The 19,569-nt window shown below is 32.2% G+C and overlaps 2 protein-coding genes across 2 annotated transcripts; one reads left to right on the forward strand and one right to left on the reverse strand.

Annotated features, from left to right (window-relative positions):
* Positions 1 to 3,342: 3,342 nt before the first annotated feature.
* LOC123654531 (zinc finger protein 32-like) lies at positions 3,343 to 13,585 on the forward strand. Its single transcript, XM_045590460.1, has 8 exons — positions 3,343 to 3,652; positions 4,234 to 4,362; positions 5,194 to 5,363; positions 5,936 to 6,098; positions 6,505 to 6,729; positions 7,352 to 7,507; positions 10,194 to 10,311; positions 12,942 to 13,585. Exons 1-8 carry the CDS (start codon positions 3,533 to 3,535, stop codon positions 13,205 to 13,207), a joined length of 1,347 nt encoding a protein of 448 aa, XP_045446416.1. The 5' UTR covers positions 3,343 to 3,532; the 3' UTR covers positions 13,208 to 13,585.
* Positions 13,586 to 15,385: 1,800 nt separating this feature from the next.
* Positions 15,386 to 18,924, reverse strand: LOC123655338 (zinc finger protein OZF-like). The gene is made up of 6 exons (XM_045591153.1): positions 18,638 to 18,924; positions 18,252 to 18,558; positions 18,069 to 18,123; positions 17,870 to 17,984; positions 17,095 to 17,328; positions 15,386 to 15,955 (listed from the first exon to the last, which is right to left on the reverse strand). The coding sequence occupies exons 1-6, from the start codon at positions 18,749 to 18,751 to the stop codon at positions 15,476 to 15,478; spliced, it is 1,305 nt and encodes a 434-aa protein (XP_045447109.1). The 5' UTR covers positions 18,752 to 18,924; the 3' UTR covers positions 15,386 to 15,475.
* Positions 18,925 to 19,569: the final 645 nt, after the last annotated feature.

Below are 19,569 nucleotides of genomic sequence, written 5' to 3' on the forward strand. Positions count from 1 at the left end.
GATGCATCTTTGTTTTCGAATATGCTCATGGGATTTTGTACGCAATTGACTATGAGCTTAAGTTTATTTTAATACGCACAGTTTTTTTAAAGAAATTTTAATTTCGGTCGTGTTTCTTTTTAAATATTTTCGAATTTACTATTTAGCATTAAGTTAAGACAGTTGACGAGTGATTAATTATTAACGATTAATGTTATTGTCTCGTGTTGAAGTATATACTAAAATAGTATGGGTTTTTTGTTGTATTTTTAATTATATGTATGTATTTCGAAAAATAATTAAAAACTGTACATAAAATCAAATGAACTTCTAAATACGCCTGCATCGATTATTATGACTATACAAAAATCAAAAAGTAATTTAAATAACATGTTTTGCAGCCAGTCGTAAGCCTGGATAAAATATGAAGGGAAGTTAATTTAATTATACTATCTATCAATATTAACGTACGTAACGGCATTCGTATATGTTACAAGTTATAACATATAACTACTTCATAACCATAATACAAACAAAAGTAATATAACGTCGCCGTCCCGTACTGATACTGTATACAAAAATAACTAGTTTCGAAAAATAAGCAGTTTCGAAACTAGTTACGCGTATCCACGAAACTACGTATAACCGATTACACATAAAAGACGTTACGACCCACGACTACTGTATTCGAAATCATACTGTTTGTATTATGAAAATATAATTGTAAGAAGGTTCGGTTCGACGACTCGCTCGACTTTATCCTATGTGAAAAAGTCTCGATACGAGTAGCTATTGTAGTGCGCAGCTGTAAAACCTATCTGTAAATCTATGGGGGTTGTGAGTGAATATTTCGCATGGATTGAGTAAAACTTAATTGAACATAATTTTCCAGGAATTTATCGTTGCGTTTTTGACCAATCGAATGAGAGATAACATTCACAATTTGACATTGACAGTTGTTTTTTAAAATTCCCGCCATGTTTTGGTGAAAGCAAATTCTGACCTTTGACCAACCTCTGACCCACCTATATTTTGTGTGCGAAGTGGGTGCGATTGGTTCGAACAGTGGCGTCATCTACGACGTCGAGCGATCACTCGCGATGACCACGGCTTTAGGTGGAGCGATTTGAACGATAGAATGGGCGTTGCGGCCGTTGCGGACGCTTAGTGGAACGCGACCTTTGTAGACACTTAAGAACAAAGAGCAACACGGAGGGGAGTAGCCATGTACAGGCGTTCCCCTCTGTCAAGGTATAAGGCCAAATGGCCATATGCAAACAATAAAACTAGTTGCCGCCGCACTGATCACTAGACTAAATCTAGTTGCGCGATTGAATCAACGTCCTTCAAAAAATGCCAAATTGTCCTGTTTTTTACTGCAAAAAAAGATCTGCCACGTCAAATTGACTAAAACATGGCTTTACCTTTCATACGCAAGTATTTTTTAATCACATTATTACTTGTATACTTCTTTTAAACCTTTTTTAAACTTAAAAATTACAAATATTATCGTTCGTGTTGACTCGATTTGTTCACCAACACAGACCGCTCGCCCGCATACAATATGCGGATCAGTCGAGCGACTGATCGGAGTCTATTTCCGAGAAGTCACTGTCGCCGAGCGATAGTGTTGTTACCGGTTTGTTTGTAGATGGTTATCGATAAAAATGGCAAAGACAAAAGAGGAGACAACATTTTTGAGATTTTGATTTATTTAAAATATTATATTGCTAGCTTTTTTTAATAAACATAGTTATATAATAAAATTGCATTAAATTAAATATAATACACGTATTATGAGTATTAATACATTTTACTAGAATTACTTAATGTGAACTTCCACCATAATGTTTTATACGAAAATTTGGCAGGTTTTCTAAAAATCCAAATTTAAGCGATACATGGAAAAAAATGGTAATAACAGATTAACCTGGACGCCCACAAAAAATAGTGTAATTTGTTCAGATCATATCAATACAACTAACTTTTAAGTGTTCGCGAACAATAGAAGGATTAGTCGAGGGCACCAAACCAACACTAACGCCACACTGTTTTTGTCCCGTAAGTTTTTTTTTTGTCTCATGTACAAGGTAATCAAGATATGGTTCACTTTAGTCATAGTAGTGAAATGAAGCTTAGATTTATCAACTTTGAAAATGAACAATGTCCATCCTTTCAGAGTCATCAACAAATCATTAAATCTAGCAGATGACAAGCTATCATCTTATGATGCCATTAGTGTTACGCTCCCTACTCCCGATTCGTTGAAATCACCGTGCACATCATCAACTCCTCAAAATGTATGTTAACTTTAAATCGTTTATTGTAGAATGGCATTGTTTGGCACAACAACGTTGTACCAAACGTATTGTGGCATAATTATAATAGTTAGACATAGACTGTCGCGACACTTTTTAACTGACTTCCAAAAAATGTCAAAAATCCTGTATGTTACTTCAGAACTTTTGACTGGGTGAACCGATTTTGATGATTTTTAATTTAACAGAAAGCTAATGTTTATCATGTGGTCGCGTTTAAATTTCATTGAGATCTGATAACAACTTTTTGAGTAACCTTGATAACACGTATATATTACGTATATTTTGATAACGCGTATATATTACGTATATTGTACTGTATTTTTACTTGTCGATGTAATTGAAGTCAGTTTTGTTTTCGTTTGCGAGCAAATATAATTATTGTAGATAATGATGTGTTGTACAAAGTCTTACTACATTATATATTTCTATTATTATTAGTTTTTGCAGCGTACGCAATGCAAGGAATTTTTTAGGTTATTTTTTATCCCTTGGGTTACATTATTGGAGTTTTAGTAAGGATCCCTAAGATTTTTGAAAATATAGTATAACCTATGTCGCTCAAAGATAGTGTAGCTTCTCAACGGTGAAATGAGTTTTTGAATCGGTCCAGTAGTTTCGGAGCCTATTCAATGCTAACAAACAAACAATCAAATCTTTACTCTTTATAATCGTTTATTTTACATGAAGATGTTTGATTTGTAGTATATAATAAATTAAGTCTATTTTTATAATAACATCTTACCTTTGTATCACTTTAAAAACCTTATTACTCTAACCGAGTACTTGAATTTATCGATAATGCATATCGACAGTTGTTACAACCATAGCTCTAAGCAACTTGTCAGTGTAGTTGCGACGTGTCATTATACTGTAATGACACATAATGTATCTATGTGTGTGTGAAAAATGTAAGTGTGACTTTAATTTAGTATGTGTGAGTTTCGTAGTGACAGACGATTATGTTTGTGTGGGAATTAGATAAAGTGTGCATGTGTGTAATTTCCCCCCGCAAAAAATGACAGACAATTTTGTATCGGTAGCAGACGCAATGGCTACTCCCCTCCGTGTTGCTTTATGCTTAAGAAGATAAGACAGATACAATAAGTATTACTATACTCTGTGGTAGAAGACAAACACTTAGCAATATAACAAATTGTTTGTTTGATTGATTATCGCTGTTTTTGTAGCTGTAAATCCAATGTATTTTTACTATTTTTGAAAGTTAAGTTAATATGGCTCACATGTTAGATTTCAAGAAAATATGTCGAGCTTGTCTCAGTGATGCCGGGCCTCTTAGAGAATTGTTTACAGCTTGTTCCGCTGGTGTATTTAAGTATTGTACTTCCGTTGAGGTACTTGTAAGAATTAACTTAAAAACAGTAGTTTTGTAATACCGAGAAAGGCTTTTTATCTACTTAATCAAAGAAAGAAGACTATAAACCCCGTATATATTGTAGTTTTCTTGGCCTTGAAATTCTATTGTCTTGAATATATCTAATTATACCTACATATTGTTTTGTTTATTTTTAATTTACTTAATAAGATATTCTTCTATTTTTGGTCCATAGCGTACCTAGTTATACTTTAATTGATGATTATAAAAGACAATTGAAAGAGAAATTTCATTTATTTCAACAAATTTTAAACATACTCATAATTGTAATAATCTAAATTCTTTATTAATTTATCTTGTGTTCAAAACCAATACTTTGGCTTACATTAATACTTAAAATTATTTAATTCGCAATGGACCTTAATCTGGAAATATAGATTTCACTTTTTTGTAGTTAAAATAAAAATAATGATATAAATATATACACAAATAGTAAATATGGAAAAGTAACTTATCATAGCAATTTTTTATAGCAATTATAATACCTTTATTATTAATAGTATTAATCTACAAACAGATTAAAGGGTCTTCTTGCTTTAGATTTCAGATATAGATCCACTACCAAAGTTAATCTGCCAGACATGCTTAGACTTGTTAAATAAATTATATTACTTCAAGCAAGTGGTTGTGAGGTCAAATGTTATACTGAAACAGCAGTGCAGACTACAGGTATAACAGTTATTTAAATATGCAATTTTTTGGCCTGATTTATGCATTTCTGATAAAACTAATTAGCCTATTCTGTTGGGTAAAAGTATACACTATATATGTTTGTATTTGTAATCTGTAAATCTAAAAATTTTGGTATATTATATGTACATTATTGAGGTTCTTAAGATTCTGATTTATTTCCTTTTTATAAAAGGTATCAGTTACATAATTATGTTCAAGCTAACTTTGTGAGCAGATGTTGAACCAGACCCTTAATAAAAACGAAAGTAATTTGAATTCGACACTATTCAAATGGACAAAAAAAAATGTACAGTAAACTGTAAAACCTTACTTAAATCATCAAGCTAAATACAGATTAAAAATTTAAATACACAATAAAATTTCATCTATAAATCAAATATATAACTAAATGTAAGATAATCCACTAATTAACTGAAACAGGGCATAGCAGGAATTTCCTGCTCAAAATATGGAGCAGGCCGACTGGGGTAGTACCTCGACCGTACAAAAGATCACAGTTAAATAATACTGTTTTCAAGCAGTATTGTGTTCCTGTTGGTGAGTAAGGTGACCAGAGCTCCTAGGGGGGGGGGGGGGATTTGGGGATTGGGTCGGCAAAGTGCTTGCGATGCTTCTGGTGTTGCAGGCGTCTATAAGCTACGGTAATCTCTTACTATCAGGTGAGCCGTACGCTTGTTTGCCGACCAAGTGATATAAAAAAAAAATGTTGTCTGTTTTGTAAAAATACATTAAGTGTTGTACAATAAAATAATTAAATTAACAAATAATGAATATTGTTATTGACTTTTTTTTTAATTTTATTCATAGAATTTACAGAGTAAAAATGATCCCCAGCCAAACGATGGGAGTGAGATAGTTGAAGTCAATATCACAGAACTCAACGAAGAGGTGAAAATGCATGAAAATAATCTTTCAAGTGATAACGGCGAAAATTTGGACAGTACAGAGAAACCCTCGGCTGATGCAATACTTATAAGGTGAGAACAGTCTTTATGTTACAATTTAATTAATAGTAACTGTGTCTGGCTATTCTATATACATCTACAAGAGAATGGGTAGTTCTTTAACACCTTACTGTTTGAAGTGACACTTCTTAAGAATCATTGTGATTAGAAACTCGATGAAACGAAAATGAGTCACGATAAAGAAACAAACCCATAAATTTATAGGACAGAATGAGATGAAATATATTACACAGTATTTTATATTCTCGGTGGAAAAAATCTCTCTTAGGTTACTTTCCAGAAATTTAACTTCTCCCATGTGTGATAGGCATACACACTCACACTTTTTCTTTTTATACCTGGTTTATTTTTCATCTAATATTGAAACTAAATTTAGAGTCTCTAAGAGTATCTACTATTGACTGTGATAGAAACATTGAGTGACTTGAATGCTAAAATATGCATTTCATATCTGTTTATAATTAATTAGTTCTTGTCAATGTAGCTCAACACTTGAATAGTTATTCAAAATCAAAATTAATTATAAGTAGTATTGTAATATTTTACGTTTTAAAATTCTTACACTTGGATAAAATATGTTACAGTCAAATCCTATCAAGGCGAAGAAGACGAGGGCCCGGACGACCACCAAAAGATCCCGACGGTCCTAAAAGAAGGCGAGAGCGCATGAAGTGTATGAAATGCGGCAAGAGTTTCCAGAAGTATGAAAATTTCGAAGCACACATGCGTGGACACTTTGGAAAGAAGGTAAATTATTGCATTGATACTCTATACACAGCTTTTAGTATCACATAACCAATGTAAATGATCAAATCACTTGGTAAATATTATTTGTTTGATCAAACGTTGAGTTTTTTACACATTTGTTAAACAGCCTATGTGTATTGAAGGGAAATTTGTTTGAAATAATCTTGAAGGTGCATTTATTGTTAGCAAATATGTCAATCAACAAACAATACCGCCTAATGGCCGCTGTACAATTTAAAATTAATCTAAATCAAAACTCATTACGTATTTGTATGTTAATCAAACATAAATTTGATTGTTTACAAGGGTCTGTAGTTGCTTTAATCGGTTCCTGTCTGGGAGTCTGATTAGTTTTTGCTTCTGGGGAATCAACGTACACAAATAATAAGGTAATCGTCAATTCCAGCCTGACATTAAATGCAAGCACTGCGAGAAAACGTTCCTGTCCCTTCGGAGCCTGAGCAGCCATGTGCGGATACACACCGCGGTACGCAAATATCAATGCCTGACCTGCGGGAAAAGCTTCGCATACTTGAACGTTCTCAAAAACCATGAATTAATACATGCTGGTATCAAGAAACACCAGTGTCACCTTTGTGATGCTAAGTTCGTCCAGGCTTACAATCTAAAGGTTTGTGCCAAGATATGATGGCGCTACGTGAGGCGGTTATATATCTGGCAACATGTATAACTGAGGTAGGGCACGGCAGGAAATATTCTGCTCAAAACCTGGAGCAGTGGGACTGGGGAAGTACCTCAACCTTACAGATTACAGCTAAAAAATATTATTCTCAAATAGTATTGCATTTTTGTGGTTAGTAAGGTGACCAGAGTTCATGTTTCTGGTGTAGCAGGCGACTATAAGTTACAGTAATTGCTTACCATCAGGTGAGCCGTACTTGTTTGTAAAAGGACTTAGTTGTATAAAACAGAAAAAAGTCTGCTGTGAGTAACATATGGATAGAGTTCTAAGCTTTTTCTTCATTGAAGTTACAGTACAGCACAATATAGGTAGATCTTAAATAGGCAAACAAATAATTCTCTCATAAGTTTTCCACGTTCAAGGCCTCACTTGAAAGCAACAGTAAAGGTTTGTGAGTTTTTAATTAAAAAATTATGGAGTGTCAACATCAGAGTATGGTAAGTATTTTTTGATCATTTTATAATACCTAAATGTAATGAACACAAAACTTCTAACTAAAATGCATTCTAAAGAGAAGTATTTGTACATATGATGCTTTTTGTATGCACAGATGCACTTGGAAACGCACAACAACCAGAAAAACTATAGCTGCTCTCAGTGTGGTAAAAAATTTGCACAGCCAGGGAACCTGAAGATTCATCTCATACGTCACACGGGCATCAAAAACTATGCTTGTACTATGTGTGAAATGCGTTTTTACATAAAGGTTTGTTTTAAAATATACATATTAGTGTACAATATTAGATAGAAATATTTAAAAATAGAAAATTTTGATTAATACTAGCTGATAGCTATATATGTTATTAACCCCATATAATACCCTCCCTTATAACGGAGGGCTATGAAAAATAGATGTTGGCCGATTCCCAGAGCTACCAGACATGGACACAAAATTTTATAAAAATTGGTCTAGCCGTTTCTGATGAGTATGGTAACTAAAATTGTGAAACGAGAATTTTATACATAACTAGCTGACCCAGCAAACGTTGTTTTGCTATATATGTTAACCCCCTTAATCTCCTCCCTTATAACTTAGGGGTATGAAAAATAGATGTTTGCCGATTGCCACACCTACCCGATATGGACACAAAATTTTATAAAAATCGGTCCAGCCATTTCGGTGGAGTATGGCAACTAACATTGTGAAACGATAATTTTATATATAAGATATTTAGCATAAATCTATAATATATATAAACGCGAAAGGTCATTCATCACGAAATCTCCGAAACTATAACACCCACAAACTTGAAATTTGGCAGGTAGGCTCCTTATAGGATGTAGACATCCGCTAAGAACGGATTTTACGAAACTCAACCCCTAAGGGGGTAAAATAGGGGTTGAAAGTTTGTATGAGAGTCCCATGTTTTTGAAGTAAGAGATTTGAAATTTAAAATGTATGCTCTATAGATGGTGAGGAGGCGTTCAAATAATGTATAGTTAGAAATCAACCCCCTTTTGGGGTTAAAACGGGGGATGGTAGGTTGACTTACTCATCACGATATCTCCGAAACTATAACACCTACAAACTTAAAATTTGGCAGGTAGGTTCCTTATAGGACGTAGACATCCGCTAAGAACGGATGTTACGAAATTCGACCCCTAAGGGGATAAAACGGGGGTTGGAAGTTTGTATGAAAGTCCTATGTTTTTGAAGTAAGAGACTTGAAATTTAAAATGTATGCTCTATAGATGGTGAGAAGGTATCTAAATTATTTGCCTTTAGAAATCAACCTCTTCTTGGGGTTAAAACGGGGGATGGTAGGTTGACTCGCTCATCACGAAATCTTCGAAACTGTAACAGATACAATCTTGAAATTTGATAGATAGTTTCTTTATAGGGTGTAGACATCTGTAAAGAACGGATTTTACGAAATTCGACCCCTAAGGGGGTAAAACGGGGGTTGGTAGTTTGTATGAAAGTCCTATGTTTTTGAAGTAAGATGCTTGATATTTAAAACGTATGTTCTATAAATGATGAGAAGGTGTTCAAATAATGTATATTTAGAAATCAACTCCCTTTTTGGGTTAAAACGGGGGATGGTAGGTTGACTCACTCATCACGAAATCTCCGAAACTATATCAGCCAATAACTTGAAATTTGGCGGGTAGGCTCCTTATAAAGACGTAGGCATCCGCTAAGAACGGATTTTACGAAACTCGATCCTTAAGGGGGTAAAACGGGGGTTGGCAGTTTGTATGAAAGTCCTATGTTTTTGAAGTAAGAGACTTGAAATTTTAAATGTATGCTCTATAGATAGTGAGAAGGTGTTCAAATATTGTATCTTTAGAAATCAACTATCTTTTGAGGTTAAAACGGGGGATGGTAGGTTGATTTACTCATCACGAAATTTCCGAAACTGTAACAGCTACAAACTTAAAATTTGGCAGGTAGGTTCCTTATAAGGCGTATTTTACGAAACTCGACCCCTAAGGTAAAATGGGGGTTGAAAGTTTGTATGAAAGTCCTATGTTTTTGAAGTAAGAGAATTGAAATTTAAAATCTTTGCTCTATAGTGAGGAGGTGTCCAAATAATGTATCGTAATCTATATATATATAAAAGAGGAAGGTCACTGACTCATTCATCACGAGAACTCAAAAACCGCTGGGTGATCCATCTATCCAGCATGGACAAAGATAAAATTTTGGCAGGGAGGTAGATTTTAGTAGACGTCCGCTAAGAACGGATTTCGCGATATTCCACCGCTAAGGGGATTTGATTGAGGTTGATAGTTTGTATGAAACATGTACAGCAGCTATAAGTTCGCCTGATAGGTTGTTATTTATACTACAGCTTGAAAATAAAACTAAAAATGTGATGTATAGAGGTTTTATAAAAATAACTATAAAATTACACTAAATTGTGCCTTTTAAAAAGTTACTCAGTGTGATAAGCATTTCAAGTCACTGAAATAAAAAAGAATTTGCGTTAAAAATCTTTATAGTAATGCATATCTTTATAACCACGCGGACGTAGTCGCGGGCGACGGTTAGTGTATTAAAAAACAAAGTCCCCAAAAGTGTATGTGACCGATTCGCTCAAAATCTACTGAACGGATTTTCATGCGGTTTCACTGATGGAGAAAGGGCTTCAAGAGGAAGGTTTACGGAACGGCTAAGCCGATTTTGATGAAAGTTTCACTGGAATGTTCCTGGGAAAACTTTGTGACACACTGATTTCAACGCGGGCGAAGCCGCGGGCACAGCTAGTTTTTCATATAAGTTAAGCCAACATAAAATGTGACATGATTATAAAGGCAGCTATTTTATAAAAATTATTAAAACAAACTTATTTTAATTAAAAACTAAACTTTCAAATGCTTAATAGAAATTATTTGCAAGTTATATTTATTTTCGTATATTTTTAATATCAGTGATTTTGTGTTTCCAGGCTGATCTTGTAAAACATATGAGATCTCATTCTGCAGAGAAACCCTTTTCATGTCAGCTCTGTGATAAAACTTTCAAAAGTAGAAGTTTTCAAGCGATACATATGAGGACACACACTGGTAAGTTGATAAATTTTCAATTTTACTTGAAGTACTTTACATTTATCAACTTGATCTCGGTTTTATTAGTTTTCATTTTAAACAAAATTATTAACGTTTTTGAATATCATATCAAAAATTGACCGCTCCAGCGGGGTTCGAACCCAATTTTTGATATGATATTCAAAAATGTTTAGAATTCCTAATGTGTGGGTAACACAAAAATAAAATCGTACATATTAACATTATTAACGACTATAATTAATTAATAAACATATAATTAATAAACGACTGCCATTTTTTTCACTATGTAATTATAATAGGAGACAATATTGAGTTTTAAATAAAAAATAATTGTGGTTGCTGGCAAACGAAAAAAAAAAACGACTTCAATTACATAGACAAGTAATACAACGTAAGTAGACGAAAAAAATTAACAAACGAACTAATCGTCACTACGATTTTCGAGGGTTTCCCTCGATTTCTCTGGGATTCAATCATCAGATCCTAGTAATTAGATCCTAGAAAGAAATATCAAAATCGGTTCATAAACGAAGTTATCTCCGAACATACATAATATACCGTATATATAAATATATATATACGGTCGAATTGAGTAACCTCCTCCTTTTTGAAGTCGGTTAATGATTTCAAGTGTATAAAATTATCCAAATTTTATATTAGTAAATATAGTATCAATTGATATTTATTAAATTGTAAAATAGTTACTAACAATATTTCTTCTAAAATTAAACCAGAAAAGATGTTTTGTAATCTTCACATTTTCATTTTAAAAAATGGCCAATGTTTCACGTTAGTTTGGATGTTCTTGCGTAAGCTATTGGATCCAAAAATGGAATGGATCCAAAAATGGAATGGATCCAAAAATGGAATGGATCCAAAAATATAAAATAGAATTGAAGAAAATTCAAATTTAAATTTTTTATATATAATTAATTATTTCTTAATATGAAATAAATAAATTTAAAGAAGATTTACAGAAAATCACAAAGTGCATAATTAGAACTAATATTAATATAATAGAAGTATACTCTAACATACTTTGCATTTGAATCAGGTCATTATAAAAACTTTATCAAGATTAGTAGCATTATGCAAGCGTTTATGGAATTCCCAAAAATGCAGATCAAGTATTTTTAATCTGCAAGTAAAAAAAAACCAAACTCAAATAACCGAACAAACCAATAAAATATCCCTATCTCCATCTTATCTTTTGTACTGTTAGAATTATTATTAATAATAGTTTATCTCGCGTATAAGTTTCTTAGCCAAAATTTAACCTAATTTGGTGAACTCAATAAACACTGTATAATTATGTTTTGTTTATTGTCGTCAGCTTACTAAGTATTATGTATATATGTATGTATATGTTTGTATATGTTTGTATATGTTTGTATATGTTTGTATATGTATGTATATGTATGTATATTTGTCGGAAGTATTGTCCGGCGGAAGAAAATTTTGCCGCTCTCTTATTTAGATAATTTTATTGAATGTATATTATACATTACATACATTTCGGCACTTCACACGGCATCTTCGGAGAACTTTTCGGCAAAAACAGTGTCATCATTATTTTGCATTGTACGGGTTATATCTATACATCTATACAATAAATAAATAAATAATAGAGTGTCTCTTTGTAATACTCAAATAGCTTTTTACTAAATGCATATGGATGGATTTATTTTTGGCTTATCGCTTTTTTACGTGGTACCAAAGTCAACAACGGTATTTATGAGGCTAGAATAAGTACAATAGCAATAGTTATCAACCACAGAATACGATTCTGGATGAATAAGAGCAATTTTTTACTCACCGGAGAGTTATAAAAAAGTCCAGATCTTTTTCTCTGTGGTTTTGCGATAGTAAATTCTTGTTGTCTGATACTCAGAATATTGGTCCGAATCAATGGTTTCAATTGAAAGATAGGATAGCTGTCTCTTCTTGTATGTAAAAGAAGTTATTCTCGCTGATTATTAGTCATAAACGGGGAATTCCCACAAGTTAAGATGTTGCCAGTCGTTACAAAATATCATTGAAACAAAAGGGATTCCCTGACTTCGCCACAAAATAAGTGATTAAAAATTCCGTACTCCTTTCATTCGGTTCGAATTTGTAATTGCGATAAAAATAATAATATAACATGGTTCAAATATTTCAAAATATTTTTATTATATAAGTATTGTTAAATTTTGCTGCCCCCCTAAAAGTGCCGCCCGGGTCGGGGCGCCCCTGCCGCCCACTACGCTACGCTACTGATATTTGTATCTGTTTATGTCTGTATGTATATATGTATGTATTTGTATAGTATGTATATGAATTATTTGCTCTTGTATATAATATAACGATTGTCATTAATTTTAACTTATTTTTTCTCTTTTTTTTTCTCGTAATGTGAATTTTAGTAATACCCAATTCTGCACACCTACAAACATCCGCTCTTGTACGTCCTAAGGTTGGCTGGTAGAGAATGCTTTTATAATTAAGCCCACCTTTTTACCTATTCTTTAATGTATAGTGCAATAAAGTATCAATGAATAAATAATTTACTGATAGGCTTTCAGAAATTATAAGCTATTTATTTGAATAGTAATATGATGTCACATAACATTATTTTCACTGTCCAGGTGAACGACCATATGCTTGCGACTTGTGCCCCAAGAAATTCATGGCAAGAAAAGATCTCCGTAATCACCGCATGATTCACACCGGTGAGAAACCCCACAAGTGCCAGCTCTGCAATCAGGCATTCATACAAAAGTGTGCCCTCAATAGACATATGAAGGGTCATGGTAAAGCTAATGAAGATGCCCAGAACTTAATCCGAGCCCCGCTGCCACCGGTGAATAATACGCCATCATTGCCAGTTACATACACTCAGTGGCATAACTGATTGTCGTGTTGTAGTGATGGGACACAGTTTTATTGATAGTGAAAGTATATATTGAGTGTAAATGAAGATGCACAGAACTTAATCCGAGCCCCTCTACCACCGATGTTACCACTTGCATATACTCAGTGGCACAACTGATAGATATGTTTTAGTAATGAGACTCATTGTTGTGGAAGATGAAAATATAATTATATTCGTTTGTATTTAGCTCTCTCTAATTGAGGATCTCTAGGTGAGGTTCTTTATATTAACTATCATTTGTGCTTAATGTCAATTGATTGTTGTATAAATGATGAAAGTGTAACTCAGTTATGTGTCCTAAATTGTTTGTACAAAATTACCTTTTGTGATAAAATATTCTTCTGTATCAGAACATTTCTCAAACTTTTTTATTGTACTCCATCAGAAATTTAAGGATTAATGAAATGAAAAAAACGTGTTCCTTAGTTTTCCGTGATAAAGGGTCTATGCCACATCATTCACCAATTTTATTTAGTCCTCATCAATGTTGCTTAAAATTTCAATCATTCCTTCAGATAGCTTAAGCGCCCATTTTGAGGTTACTGTTCACTTCGAGAACCTATGTTCTGTACACCTAACTAAGGAATTAATTATATATTGGTTGTGTTTTTTTTATTTTATTATTATTAGAATATTGTTGCCTTTTTAAAACTATAATTCTTTATCGTGTAATGTTTGATCTCAAAATTTTTAAATAATTATAGTATTTGGATTAAAATTATAAATAAATAATAGTTTCAAAAGAAATATTAAAATTTATAGAGAAACTTAAAATAAATGTATATAAAGATTTCAAAATTTCGTGGTTTCGTAATTTTATAGTTGTGAGTAAATATATTGTTATAAATCTTGTAAATAGTGTTAGGAAATACAAACATTATGTGAATCATTAGCAGAATATTTTAATGTTGGGATATTATTATTTTTTTTTTATTAATAATGGCAGCTGTAAAACTTTGTACATTTTTCCACAAAAAGAATTTGACCTTTATTTTATTTAAGTTGTAAGTATACAGGTATAGTTCGCGTCATGTAAAAAGAACGCTGAAAAAAACTGGAGGGAGTGCGTTTGCGCATGGGTATACTCGCGCACAAAAGTACTACTGTTTTATTTTTTAATTAGGCTTTCACTCGCGGCTTCGTATAATGGTTATTGGTAGGTACATTAAAAAATACTAGAAATAACAGTTCGAATAGTATTGCATACAATTTACCGACGACGCTGAGGAGGCTTATACCACGGTAATTTCTGCAGTCCTGCCGTGACTCTTTTGCCTTGTACAATGGGACGATTACGGCTTTGCACCAGTCTCCCGGTAATTGCCCATTTCACCAGCACAAATTGAAAAGGCGGTACAGCTGGCTAGCCACTATGCAATGTCCGGCTTTCAGCATTTCGACGGTAATCCTGTCATACCCTGCAGCCTTACCTAATCTCATACTTTTCACCGCTTTCATAATTTCATCCATGCTTATCTCACTTTCATCACCATTTATACTCTCTTCCATGGCAGGTGCCGTATGTTGTACCTGCATTTTCTCTCTTTCGAACAAACTTTCAAAATACTCTTTCCATCTCTTTAACACACATTCTTCTTTTATAATGCTGCCAGAAATTATTCCTTTTTATTGTTACTAGGTTTTGGGTTTTAGTTTCGAAATGAGACTTTTATGTAATAGATATATATATATATGTGTACATTGTTGTTCCGTTTGGATTCAATTTCGATACGTCGCGTTGGCTACGTTCTGTAAGTTTGGTAAGTTTTTTTAATCTTTAATTGTATAAAGTTAACTTTTTGTCTTTGTGCCAGTTTATATGTTGTGATTTTTCAGTATTTACAACACTTGAATGTTTATATTCAGGATGATATTGTATTATCGACTCTCAATAAAGTTTTGTATAATTTTATAGGTAGTTAATATTTAGAAGTTATCAAATTGTACACATTGTGTTAGCTGATAGCTGTAAAATATTGCATATGATTATGTTTTGGAAATATTACCTTAAAATTGTTTTATTTTAAGTAGTGTTAAGAATTTTTTGTCCATCTGCAATCTATGCAAATCCAGTGCAAAAATTTTATTGCTGGATCTAAGAAAATTTTAGTCAAAGAAAAATATATTTGTTATTAAATAAATTTTAAGTCACATAAGTTCTGTAAAGTATTTTATTCATTGTATAATATCACACAAAACGAAATTTATGCTTAATGCTAATAAATATGTAAACTACGAAATATATATTTATTTCATTTTATTACAATTAATTAAAGGTTGGTTATGAATTTTCATATGTCGTGTGAGTGTTCCCCTTTGTGTGAAGCTGTGATCACAAATTGTGCATTTGTGTGGCTTTTCTCCTGTATGAGTGCGATGATGTTCCGACAAACGCTTTTTTGATATAAAACTCTTTGGACAATAACTGCAGGTAAACGGACGTTCTCCAGAATGTATTCTTTGATGTTCGATGGAAATTTGACGTGTCGAAAAAGATTTATCGCATATTTTACATTTAAAGTATTTCTTTCCTTCATGCGTTTGCAAATGCTTTGATAAGTTGTATTTATCGGTGAAAGGGTAACTGCATATTTGGCAAATGTATTTTCGTCCAGTATGACATCGAGACAAGTGAGACAGTATGCATTTCTTTGTAAAGAACTTTTTGCCGCAATGTTCACATGTGTACTGACGCTCTCTATTTTCTTTGTGGGTTTCTAAGTGACTCTGGAATGGATATTAAAATGGAATAATTATTTAAAATTTTGAATTCGTGTATATGGAATAATTTTCTATATTTTTAACCGACTTCAAAAAAGGAGGAGGTTACTCAATTCGACCATATGTATATATATAAACTTCGTCGTTTATGAACCAATTTTGATAATTCTTTTTTTGTTGGAAAGGAGATATCCTAAGTGTGGTAGTACCATGATAAGGAAACCAGGATCTTAAGATGGGATCCCAGAGAAATCGAGGGAAACCCTCGACAATCCGCATAACTTTTTACTGGGTGTACCGATTTTGATGGTTTTTAATTTAATCGAAAGCCGATGTTTATCATGTAATCTTTGATAATGCGTATCTACTTTTTTCGTCTACCTACGTTGTATTACTCGTCGATGTAATTGAAGTCGATTTTTTTTTCGTTTGCCAGCAAACACAATTATACTAGCTGACCTGGCAAACTTTGTTTTGCCATATATGTTATTAACCCCTTTAATATCCCCCCTTATGACTTATTGGTATGAAAAATAGATGTTGGCCAGTTCTCAGTCCTACCGGATCTGCACAAATAATTTCATAAAATTCGATCCAGCCGTTTCGGAGGAGTATGGTAACTTACATTGTGACACGAGAATTTTATATATAAGAAAGAATATAAGATATAATTTTGTTTGTTTTTTAAATCTTATATTGTGTGCATATCAGGTAGGTCAACTTAAACATATGACTTATAAAAATTTGTCAAATAGTATAAGGAAAAATAAGCAAGTTCTTAGGAATGGGAATATATGGGGTGGTAGTGCAATAAAAACTTATCATTAAAATTTTGTAAATAGATGACATCGACTACATAAATGACTGGTGACCCCCATGGCGTTCAACGTGTTAAGTAAATTCTGAACAGATTTGAAAGTAATATACAAATACTCTATTGTTCTCTAATTGTACATTTGTCTTATCGTTAAAAGAGCGTTATAATTTATGATTAGAATTAGCATTTTTCGAAATCTATATTTTTTTATCGAAATTTTTTCTTAGATTTAAAAAATAAGTTAACGCAAAAATGCAAACAAAAAAGCATCTTTATAGTTTATACAGCAATATTTAACAAATATTTCGACATATATATCAATACCCACATATAAATTATTGCTGGACGTATAGCTCTTTCCGCATACATTACAAATGAACAGTTTTCTTTTCTTATGTAACTTCTTATGTGCAAGTAATGACTCCCTGCTGGTAGTTATTTTCCCGCAAGTGTGGCAAGTTACATTGCTGAGACTGACTCTTGAGTGCCAGTTAGCATGGTGTCGTCGTAATCCACTCCATGTTACAAATGTTTTGTTGCAATGCTTACATTTGATTATCATCTAAAATGAATTAAATGATACAAGACAAGTCAGTAAGACTGCACTACTGCGCTAATCACAACTGTATTGTATTTTAGACAACTTTGATTAAATATACATCCTACAAAAAAGTTAAATATTTTAGCATTGATGAATATTATGGCATTTGATATTGTGATATTTCTTATTCCATTTCATAAGTTGTATATAGTACCTACTAACTTTAAAAATTTTCTATATGACTAGGTTGGCAAATAAGCGTAGGGCTCACATGATGGTAAGTGGTTACAGTAGTCTATAGACACCTGCAGTACCAGAATAATTGCAAGCGCATTGCCAACCTTACATTGATTCTCCTCAGGTGCTCTGGCAAACTTACTTGCCACAGGAACACAACACTTGAAAGCAGTATTGCTGTAGCTATGATCTTCTGTAAGGTCAAGATACTTTTCCAGGTAGGCTGCTCCAAATTTTAAGCAGGACATATCCTACTGTGCTCCAACTCAATAAGCTAATGCTTATTAATAAATACTACTTTAACCTTTTATTTAAATTAACTTACAATTTTCTTTTGGTGTATTGATTTATGAATTCTAAGCTCGTCAAATTTTAAAAACTCTTTGTTACAAAACTTGCATGTATATTTTTTCCTCCTTTTCGAAAGCTTAATTTTTAGTCTGAAAAACAACAAACTTATGATGATGAAGCTCTTTATAAATATACTTTAAGAATGAATATTAACAAATAATAAATTAAAATACCTCTCATGATCTTGGTCCGTATTACCAGCACCAGCTAATGCTGCAGTATCAAGATCTATAAAGAATTGGGTGAAATAAAATATAGAAACACAGTTTTTTGATAAAATACATATTCTTGTAATTAAAATGTATGATTGTCCAATATATCTGGACCGTTAAGTATTCCACATAGTTTTAATTTACCATTTTCACAATTATTCACTAATTCCTTGTGCTTCATTACTATATCTTCGCTACATACATTGTCAGTGGTGAAATTTATTTTTAAAGGTTCATTGTCAAATGGCCAATCGTCTATTTCATCATTGCTTTCAAGGGTCTCCTGAGGCTCAATTACTTCTACTTTATTAACAATTTCTTTTTTAACAGATCTAAACGTTATTAATATTTTTTGGGATTTTATACAGGTCCTTTTAAATTCCGAAAATTTTGATAGTAATTCACAGCAATTGTTGCATAGTGTTTTTGGCAGTTCTTCATTTTTATCTATCTGCAATAGGTGTTTCATTATTTATTGATTTTATAATTACAATTTATAAAAATGTATTGTCAGAAAAATAATAATTTACTTGTATAGATGTGCAAAACGAATAATCGTCTGCTGATACATTATCAAACAACGTATATTTAAAAGAGTCCATAGTTGTGAGACACGCTCGACATAATTTACTAAAATCATACATGTTAGATGTAAGCCACTGATGTTTTTATATTAATATTAAAAGACTGTAATTGATTTGATCTTGTATTATTAATACAGATTTAGAGAAATGTCTATAATTTTAAATAATAAACAATAAACATTAATAAAAGTTAACATTTGAATGTCTCGTTGACATTTGTTGACATGATAATCGGGACTGACAGTTAAGAACCGAACATTTGTGGGGCCCTTTATATTAAAATTTTTAACGATCAATTTTTATTTTTGTTTGTCAAACTTCAAGCTTTCGATAAATAGTTTACGCGATCGAAACATTATCAAAGTTTATAATAAAACAATTGCAATAAAGGAAAATATGTGACATCAAACGTTTAAACAAAAAGACAAATTTAACCAGAAGAAACAAAGCGTATATGGTTCTGAATTTAGTATTTTCAATATTTCTAGAATTTTTTTAGTACTACCCTTATACAAATGAGTAGACTTTTTTAAAATAATTTAATGTTCGGTACCGTACCGATATTTTTTTATTTCCTACACTTTTTACGCTTACTTTCGAATAAAGCTTTCGTGTATGAAAGTTGTCAAATTAAATTAAAATTTTAGATTAAATTTAGTGATGTAAAACAAACCTTGAATCTTTTTATTAAATAATTTATTTTTTGTTGTACTCGAGCTAATAGTGGATATTAAAAAAAAAACAGAAATAGTGTGTACTCATTTTAGATTTAGAGAAAAGAGAATAATGATTTCCGTCTAAATTATTAACGACAAAATCTTGTTTTTGTAAGCGAATCCTTTACTAGTGATAAACCTTATATTGAAAAATTCAATGCT

Source organism: Melitaea cinxia, chromosome 1 (genome assembly GCF_905220565.1).
Source record: "Melitaea cinxia chromosome 1, ilMelCinx1.1, whole genome shotgun sequence".
NCBI classification, from domain to species: Eukaryota; Metazoa; Arthropoda; class Insecta; order Lepidoptera; family Nymphalidae; genus Melitaea; species Melitaea cinxia.